Source organism: Neoarius graeffei, chromosome 6 (genome assembly GCF_027579695.1).
Source record: "Neoarius graeffei isolate fNeoGra1 chromosome 6, fNeoGra1.pri, whole genome shotgun sequence".
Classification (NCBI taxonomy): Eukaryota; Metazoa; Chordata; class Actinopteri; order Siluriformes; family Ariidae; genus Neoarius; species Neoarius graeffei.
This window is the reverse complement of record NC_083574.1, coordinates 990,674-1,000,673: the sequence shown is the minus strand read 5'-3', so window position 1 is coordinate 1,000,673 and position 10,000 is coordinate 990,674. Positions and strand designations below refer to the sequence as shown.

Sequence of the window (10,000 nt, the reverse complement as noted above, 5' to 3'; positions counted from 1 at the left end):
ACACACACTCTCAGCTCACACACCCTCAACACACACACCCTCAACCCACACACCCTCAACACCCTCAACTCACACACTCTCAACACACACACCCTCAGCTCACACACCCTCAACCCCCTCACAGTGCGGCCCGCCATGCTCAGCACCGCCACCTCAGCACTGCAGCACGCGTGCCCTCGCCTTCCAGCGCTGCGCGAGGACTCTGGAGTGACACCGCCACCTGGCGGCCTGTAGTGTAACTGCAGCCAGTTCATCACCGACTACAATACAGACGCACAATTACTGACTGAGAGCTGCACAAAGTATTGGCGCCCCCCCAATGGCTGTGTGTGTGTCCCTGTCATTATTAGACCATTTTTCCTCATGGACATTGTGTTCAGCAGAATGAAAGTAAGTCGAGTCGTGGAAACTCACTCGGCCCAAAAAGAGCCAAAACTCAAGGACTTGCAGAAAACAGACTTTTATTAAACCAAACACCAAAAGCCGAGTCAGACTGCAAAGTGATTTCTCTAACAATGACAGAATTTCTCATTTTATGCAATTCTAAAACATCATAATTCACACCTACAGTTTTGGTCAGAAGTTTACATACAGTGACATGAATGTCATCTTGGATATGAATGTCATGGCAATATTTGGGCTTTCAGTAATTTCTCTGAACTGTTCTTTTTCTGTGGCAGAATGATTGTACAGCATACAGCTTTAATTAAAAATAAAAACACTAGAATTTGGTGCACAAGTTTTAATTTTTTGGGGTTTTCTGAAATCAACACAAGGTCAAACTTATACATGAGGGTCAAAAATTTACATACAGCACACCTAATATTTGGGTAAAATGTCTCTTCACAAGATTCACCTTGACCAAACATTTTTGTTTCCCATGAACAAGCTTCTGGCAGAATTCTGGTTGGATATTTCACGACTCTTCATGGTAGAATTGGTAGATTTCAATTATTATTATTTTTTTTTGGCATGGACTTGACTTATAAGCACAGTCCATATATTTTCAATAGGGTTGAAGTCAGGACTTGTTTTAAGCTTAATGTGAGCCTGCTTTATCCTCCACAACCAGCTCTGATGTGTGTTTGGGTTCATTGTCCTGTTGTAACTCCCAAGTCATGTCCAAGTTTCTGATGGTTTATGCTGAAGAATTCTGAGGTCGTCCTCCTTCATTATTCCATCCACTTTGTGCAATGAACCAGTTCCACTGGCAGCAAAACAGCCCCAGAGCATGATGATCCTACCACCACCACCAGCTGGTACAGTGTCCCTCTGTACATGGTGCTCATTGTGGCCAAATAACTCAATCTTTGTCTCATCTGACCATACAGTTTCCCTCCACAAGGCTTTTTCTTTGTCCGTGTGGTCAGCTTCAAACTTTAGTTAAGCTTGAAGGTGTCAATTTTGGAGCAGGGGGTTATTTCTTGGAGAGCAGCCTCTTAGTCCATGGTGATCTAAACTGTAGACAGTGATCCATCAGCTTCCAGTTCATGGCAGGGCTGTGCCATGGTGGTTCCCAGGTTGTTCCTGACCATCCAAACCAATTTCCTTTCAGATGAGGGTGACAGTTTGGGTTTTCTTGAAGCAAAGTAGCTTGGCAAAGTGACTACACCTCTCAATAACTTGGATACAACTGTTTGAACTGATCTTGGAATTTGCAGTTGTTTCGAAATGGCTCCAAGAGACATTCCGGAGTTGTGTAGATCTATGATCCTCTTTCTCAGATCTGCACTGAGACCCTTGGACTTTCCCATCTTACTGTGTGTTGGTCAATCCAATGAGTGCTGTAAACAAACCCTTTTTATGAAGGCACAGAGAAGCTACCAGCTGTACTCAATCATGATCACTAAAAGGAAGTTAAGAGACCTCGGCCTTGGCAAGATAAAAGACATTTTGGAAGTTACAGCACCTCTGAATTAATAATCTAAGTGAGCATGTGTACATTTTTGACCCTGTATGCATAATTTTGATCCTGTGTTGATTTCAGAAAACCCAAAGAAAATTAAAACTTGTGCACTAAATTCTCATCTCATCTCATTATCTCTAGCCGCTTTATCCTGTTCTACAGGGTCGCAGGCAAGCTGGATCCTATCCCAGCTGACTACAGGCGAAAGGCGGGGTTCACCCTGGACAAGTCGCCAGGTCATCACAGGGCTGACACATAGACACAGACAACCATTCACACTCACATTCACACCTACGCTCAATTTAGAGTCACCAGTTAACCTAACCTGCATGTCTTTGGACTGTGGGGGAAACCGGAGCACCCGGAGGAAACCCACGCGGACACGGGGAGAACATGCAAACTCCACACAGAAAGGCCCTCGCCGGCCACGGGGCTCGAACCCAGGACCTTCTTGCTGTGAGGCGACAGCGCTAACCACTACACCACTGTGCCACCTCCATACATATTTCTTTATTTATGTAACGGGAAGGAAAGGGAGGAGGGAATCATTATGTTTCATTCCGTCAGCCAAGAACAGGAAGCCAAGGCTACACGCTGGACATGGCGTCACCTCAACTGGACCGCTGAAGATGAGACCAAGATGAGCTGATATTTATCCTCAAACATTCAGAAGAGGAGCATCAGCTTTTTTCAAAGTGATTTTATCAAACCTAATTTCTTTCCCTTGCACTCATGAGCTTGCTGACGGCTGTGGCTTGGTGGTCGGCGCCGGGGGCTGGCTCAAGTGTTTTGGAGGCTGCTGGTCCCCTGTGATCGGTGCAGTGGTTTGTAGAATGGTCTAGAAAACAAGAAGAAACCACTGAAGAGCAGTAACACAGAGCAGAATCACCTTGTTGGTGAGAAAGGTCCAAGGAGATTAATCAGATTGGTTCAAGTTAACTGTAATTAATCTCTTTACAACTCGGGTGTGCAGAGGAGCAGAAACTATACAGTGCCTTGAAAACGTATTCATACCCCTTGAACTTTTTCACATCCACCTTACAACCACGAACTTAAAAGTTTTTTATTGAGATTTGATGTGATAGACCAACACAGAGTAGCACAGAATTGTGAAGTGAAACGAAAATGATAAATGGTCTTCAAAATTTTAAACAAATAAAAATCTGAAAAATGTGGTGTGCATTAGTATTCAGCCCCCCTGCATCAATACTTTGTAGAGCCACCTTTTGCTGCAATTACAGCTGCAAGTCTTTTGTGGTATGTCTCTACCAGCTTTGCACATCTAGACACTGAAATGTTTGCCCATTCTTCTTTGCAAAATAGCTCAAGCTCAGCCAGATCGGATGGAGAGCGTCTGTGAACAGCAATTTTCAAGTCTTGCCACAGATGCTCAATGGGATTTAGGTCTGGACTTTGACTGGGCCATTCGAACACATGAATATTCTTCGATCTAAACCATTCCATTGTAGCTCTGGCTGTATGTTTAGGGTCATTGTCTTGCTGGAAGGTGAATCTCCTTCCCAGTCTCAAGTCTTTTGCAGCCTCCAACAGGTTTTCTTCCAGGATTGCCCTGTATTTAGCTCCATCCATCTTCCCATCAACTCTGACCAGCTTCCCTGTCCCTGCTGAAGAAAAGCATCCCCATAGCATGATGCTGCCACCACCATGTTTCACAGTGGGGATGGTGTGTGCAGGGTGATGAGCAGTGTTAGTTTTCCGCCACACATAGCGCTTTGCATTTAGGCCAAAAAGTTCAACTTTGGTCTCATCTGACCAAAGCACCTTCTTCCACATGTTTGCTGTGTCCCCTACATGGCTTCTTATGCCTGTCTTTCAACAATGGCTTTCTTCTTGCCACTCTTCCAAAAAGGCCAGATTTGTGGAGTGTACGACTTATAGTTGTCCTGTGCACAGATTCTCCCACCTGAGCTGTGGATTTCTGCAGCTCCTCCAGAGTGATCATGGGCCTCTTGGCTGCTTCTCTGACCAGTGCTCTCCTTGCTCGCTCTGTCAGTTTAGGTGGACGGCCATGTCTTGGTAGGTTTGCAGTTGTGCCGTACTTTTTCCATTTTTGAATGATGGATTGAACAGTGTTTCTTGAGATGTTCAGAGCTTGGGATATTTTTTTATAACCTAACCCTGCTTTAAACTTCTCCAGAACTTTATCCCTGACCTGTCTGGTGAGTTCTTTGGTCTTCATGATGCTGTTTGTTCTTCAGTGTTCTCTAACAAACCACTGAGGCCTTCACAGAACAAGTGTATTTATGCTGAGAGTAAATTACACACAGTAGGACTCTATTAACTAATTAGATGACTTCTGAAGGCAATTGATTGCACTGGATTGTATTTAGAGGTATCAGAGTACAGGGGGCTGAATACTAATGCACACCACATTTTTCAGATTTTTATTTGTTTAAAATTTTGAAGACCATTTATCATTTTCGTTTCACTTCACAATTCTGTGCTACTCTGTGTTGGTCTATCACATAAAATCTCAATAAAAAACTTTTAAGTTCGTGGTTGTAAGGTGGAACAACATGAAAAAGTTCAAGGGGTATGAATACTTTTGCAAGGCACTGTAACATGACCAACCTTGAGGGGCCGTAGGTGCTAAAGAAGGCAACTGAATTTGCTTGAAATTCTTGAAGATGTTTCATCTCTCATCCAAAAGGCTTCTTCAATTCTGTCAGAGAGAGCCAACGACCCACAGATCACCCTAACAACCCTCTAGACTGCTAACACCATTCACACCTGGCCCCCAGGGACCCTAACACCTACAGGATGACTGAGAGGGTCAATGACCCATGTGACCTCAATGACTCTCCTTAGGGTTGCTTTTGGTCCACTAGAAGATAAACACCTGGAACTCCCCACGAGTCAGACAGAACTGAAGAAGCCTTTCGGATGAGAGATGAAACATCTTCAAGGATTTCAAGCAAGTCCAGTTGCCTTCTTTAGCACCTACAGTTTATGATGGCCTGGATGACTGAGAACCTTCACAGACAAACCTTGAGGAGGGACTTCAACATCAGAGGACCACATCGGGCTCCAATCCTTCAGCAAAGACCAGGAATCCGTAGTGGGTAGAGCTTCACTGGAACTGGACAGGAAGACTGGAAAACACCCCGACCCACTGGATATCCCCCCCAATATCCTTAAGACAATTTTATTTACTCTCTGCTGTGTGTGGCTCTGGGACTGCTGGGCGTGGCAGTTGGGCGGGGTCACTGGTTCCTGTCTGGTGCCGGTGGCCATCCTGTCGTCAGAATCGCTGAGGTCACATTTTCCTCCAGGATGATGTTTGCTGTGAATATTAACTGAAGATGTTAACTGTACTCACGAGTCCCGACACTTATAATCATGCTGTCTGTTGTCACCCAAATGAGGATGGGTTCCGTTTTGAGTCTGGGTCCTCTCGAGGTGTCTTCCTCATGTCGTCTGAGGGAGTTTTTCCTCAACACCGTTGCCACAGGCTTCATCATTGGGGATAGATTAGGGATAAAATTAGCTCAGCTTTAAAGTCATTAAAATTCTGTAAAGCTACTTTGCAACAATGTCTATTGTTAAAAGCGCGATACAAATGAACTCGACTCGACTTCCTGAAGGATTTTTTGTTCCTGACGGAGCTCATGAATCCCTTCTCCCATGATGCCGTTCCACTCATAACATTCACTACCTGCTTTTGCTCAACACCAAAATTAAATAAAAATCTCATCTCATTATCTCTAGCCGCTTTATCCTTCTACAGGGTCGCAGGCGAGCTGGATCCTATCCCAGCTGACTACGGGCGAAAGGCGGGGTTCACCCTGGACAAGTCGCCAGGTCATCACAGGGCTGACACATAGACACAGACAACCATTCACACTCACATTCACACCTACGCTCAATTTAGAGTCACCAGTTAACCTAACCTGCATGTCGTTGGACTGTGGGGGAAACCGGAGCACCCAGAGGAAACCCACGCGGACACGGGGAGAACATGCAAACTCCACACAGAAAGGCCCTCGCCGGCCACGGGGCTCGAACCCGGACCTTCTTGCTGTGAGGCGACAGCGCTAACCACTACACCACCGTGCCGCCCCTTAAATAAAAATATAAATGTTAAATATAGGATTCAGTTTGTGTTTATATTTACACATATTATTTACATCTAAATATATAATTTACTAAGAAATATGAATTATTTCAGTCATCATGTTGAGCAAAATGTTCCACTAAAATGTCAGATTGTTATTTTAAATTAATTCCAAATAGTAAATTGTCAATTTTCTAAAAGTTAAATCTAAATGTAAACATTTTAAGATAAATATAACTGGATGCGTATACAGCTGTAAATCCCTAAATTGGTTCCTATATTTATCATCAATGTTTAATATTTACATGATTAACATTGATGTAAATAAATTCCATGTTTGATTTTTCGGTGATGATGAGAGCTCGAGAGGAACAAAACATTTGTATTTGGAAGTGAATATTTTAATCCTCTTGAGACTGTGTTCAGATTTCACATCTTTAGAAACACGAGCAGGAAGAGAACGCTGTCGTTTATTATCTCATCTCATTATCTGTAGCCGCTTTATCCTGTTCTACAGGGTCGCAGGCGAGCTGGATCCTATCCCAGCTGACTACGGGCGAAAGGCGGGGTTCACCCTGGACAAGTCGCCAGGTCATCACAGGGCTGACACATAGACGCAGACGTCGTTTATTATAATACTGAATATTTATGATCAGGGTTAGAGGTGTGTGCTCTGAATGATGATGTCCTGATCCTTGTTGTGGACAGATGTGGAGCTGAAACATTCCTCTGGAGGGAAACAGCACATCTTCATCACACACTCTTTCCCACAGCGCAGACTGCAGTCTGGTTGGAATGCAGCGTCCTCGAGGTGAGAGGTCAGGAACTCGGGCTGTACAGTCCAGCGCTTCACCCCGAACCTCCTCAACACGTCTGTGATGCGCTGCAGGAGCTGAGAACACTCGCGTGTGCTCAGACCCGAGGGCCAGTGAACGTGCACAGAGGCCACGACGCATGTCTCAAAGAGCTGCCACACGTGGAGCTCGTGCACGGCTAACACACCGGGGACACGCCTGAGCTCCACCCTCAGCTCCTCCATGCACAGGTCTGATGGAGGCGCCTGGAGCAGGAGAAAGATGTAACGACAGAGTTCAGGAACCACCGCTGCTAACAGAACCAGCACAGTGAGCATGGAGAACGCCGGGTCCAGGTACAGGGTCACGTCACAGCGCCACTGAAACCTCACGCAGAGAAGATAAAGGACTCCATTAAGCAGAACCAGAGTAGAACTCAGGAGGCTGCGGAACACTGCGATGATGCTCCTGATACACTCCCTCGCCTCACACTGCTGACCTGCTGTCACAATCACCACACATTCATATTATCACCTGTGTGTGTGTGTGTGTGTGTGTGTGTGTATACAGTCAGGTGCAGAAATATTTGGGTTTTGACAGGGTTGGATTTATTTTCAGGATCCAAATAGGGTGAATGGTGCTGGAATTACAGCAGCGTGGACACGTGCTTCCTCCTTGTTAAGGGACCAAAAGTATCTGGACACACTAACAGGTCACTGGCCGTCTGCAGTGTGGACACGCCCATGTCATCACATGAGGAGCTGCATACACACAGTGCTGTAATTCCTGCACAGCTCACACGATTTAGATGTAATTTCAGTTCCAGTGTTCTGCGCTAGACAAATAATAAACGATAACTCTGTCAGTGTCCAAATATTTATGGACCATGCTGGATGATCTCTTTTTGACCGTGTTCAGGACGTCTAAACTGACCCAGAGTGTGTAATATAATATGAATATTCTGTGTGAGGAACGTTTCTCACCAGCGTGGCCTGAGCTGCTGCAGCTGCACTTCGACTCTTCCATTTCTGTGTGAGTGGGATCATGGGAAATGGAGTTGGACTGAGGATGAATGGTGTGATCCTGAGAGTCTGGATTGAGAATGCTGGATGCTTCGGGTTTACAGAACATCAGCACACCACCGTGAGGAGAACCTTGTAGAGGAAATGTTTAAAATGTTCAAAAAGTCTTTACAAAGCTGATGATCTACAGAAAGAAATCACAAAAAAAGAAAAACCAAACCTGTTGGATTTGAAGGAGTTTCTGTCCCACCTTTTCTGAGCTCTTTGCCTCCTGCATGTGTTTGTCTCGGTCTTCTCCACACCAGCAGCAGAAGATTAAACAGCAGACTGAGTGCACCTACAGTCATGGCCAGCAGAGGGCGCTGTATGGGGTGAGGCTGCAGCATGTCGCTGAGGATACTGAAGCTGATGGATGCAGACAGGGAGCAGAGCAGCAGCGCTGAGATCAGACCTCTGAGCGGCTGCACACGGAACCGAGCGTACTGAGCTCCATCAGAGAGCGGAGACGGGAGGTTCTCCACAGTGCCAGAGTCGGGATACGACACACCCTGGGGTTGTGTGGAGACGCCGGGGTTCTCCTGAGCACCTCGTGAGGAGAAAGTCATGCCAATGAGGACATAGAGGGTGTGGAAGCTGTCCACCATGTTAATGAGGGAGTTACAGAGATGTCCAGCGATGACCTCAGACAGCAGGAGCACACACGTCAGGACCAGCATGCACCTATGCACAGGCTCCGCCCACACCGCTGACCTGTCCATCACACACCTACAGCGCGCACACACACTTCTTTTTTGTTTTCTTTTTCTGATTTTCTAAACTCTAATCTCATATGGAGACATTGAGACAGCAGCTGCTCTGTTTCTTCATCCCAGTGGACACGCTTTAAATGTGGATCACAGCGCCCCCTGCTGGAACCACACTGAAAAATAAAGAGAAATAATCCTGTCATCATTTAAGATAAAATAAAATAAAAATAAACTACGTTTCCATGATAACTATAAAGCATGAGAAAAATCTTAATTATTAATATAAATACGGAGGTGATTATAGGAAATCCTGTGCGCTGATTGGTCAAAAAAGTGGATTATTGCTGGCTTTCACGTGACGTCACATCTGCCTCATTAATTATTCAGGACTTTAGTTGGTGGTCTACCAAAATTGACAAAGCGTTTGTATGGAGAAGGTGCATTGCTCGCATGAAAAATGCCTTACGCTTGCGTTGTTTTAGGTTGTTCAAATCGATCAAACCGTGAAGCTGATAAAAGTTTCTTCAGGGTTCCCTGTGAACTAATAAAAAAGGGTGAACAAACACAGGATTTCACAAAAAGACATGGAGAAAGGTGGCTTTTGAACCTCTGACTGAACTCGAAGGGAGCCGAGTCGAAGCGTGCTGGAGTTACAATGCGCCGTGATCACTTCTCCGTCTTGTTTAACTAAGATCCAGGTCTTTAAAGGGGTTTCTGATGATCTTTGTGAATGATTTAGCTGAGAGATAAGAGCCAACACAAGTGAGAATCAAGCCAACTGTTGTTTTTTTACATTTTAACTTGCAGCGCTTCGTTCGTGAAGATGTGAACGAAAAGCTTCAAAAAACCAAAACACACTTCCACGGGCAAAAACAATCCAGGATTCATTCAGCAGTGACTTGATCCAGAGGTCCTTTACCCAGCCACATACAAAACAGTTGTAAGCCTCCATACTCTTCCACGCTTTCATGCGTTTTGCGGTGTAGAAGGACGTCTGCAACACCAGATAGTTGGAGATGTCGGGGAACTCGACTGAAGGGTAGTTTTCGAGATCGTATGACAAATCCTTCTTTCCCAGACTGTAGGGGTCGATTCCATTGCACATAGCGATCTTCTGAATAGATCTAAAGCCTGCAGTGGCTTCTAGATTACGAGTGTACTCTGATAAGTTATCGCGAGTTGTTTGCACTACGGCAGCTGTTTAGACCACCAGCTATTTCACTTCCGGTAAAACTGCTAAGAAAAGTCACGTGACTGAAACTCAGCAATTTCTCGATAATCACCTCGAGTGACTCGGCAAAATGGCGTCCAATTGCTTCGTCACTGTAAGTGAGGAAGAATTACAGATGATGAAAGAACATTTTGTTCCTAAAGGCACTAAAGATGCTCCAAAGTTTGGTCTAAAACTATTCAAAGGGAAGGTGGGATTATAATTTATTTTATCGATTTCAAAACAA

At 45.0% G+C, this 10,000-nt stretch overlaps 2 protein-coding genes across 2 annotated transcripts in view; both read right to left on the bottom strand.

Moving 5' to 3' along the window:
* Positions 1–5,161, bottom strand: part of selenot1b (selenoprotein T, 1b) — a 10,360-nt gene extending 5,199 nt beyond the window's left edge. The window contains exons 1-2 of the mRNA XM_060923093.1: positions 5,081–5,161; positions 115–260 (exon numbers count right to left, since the gene is read on the bottom strand). Of these exons, the coding sequence (XP_060779076.1) occupies positions 115–260; positions 5,081–5,161 (227 nt within the window). The remainder of the gene's footprint in view (positions 1–114; positions 261–5,080) is intronic.
* A 1,478-nt stretch (positions 5,162–6,639) lies between these two features.
* LOC132887338 (calcium/manganese antiporter SLC30A10) lies at positions 6,640–8,626 on the bottom strand. The gene is made up of 3 exons (XM_060922807.1): positions 8,018–8,626; positions 7,759–7,929; positions 6,640–7,277 (listed from the first exon to the last, which is right to left on the bottom strand). Exons 1-3 carry the CDS (start codon positions 8,553–8,555, stop codon positions 6,640–6,642), a joined length of 1,347 nt encoding a protein of 448 aa, XP_060778790.1. The 5' UTR covers positions 8,556–8,626.
* Positions 8,627–10,000: the final 1,374 nt, after the last annotated feature.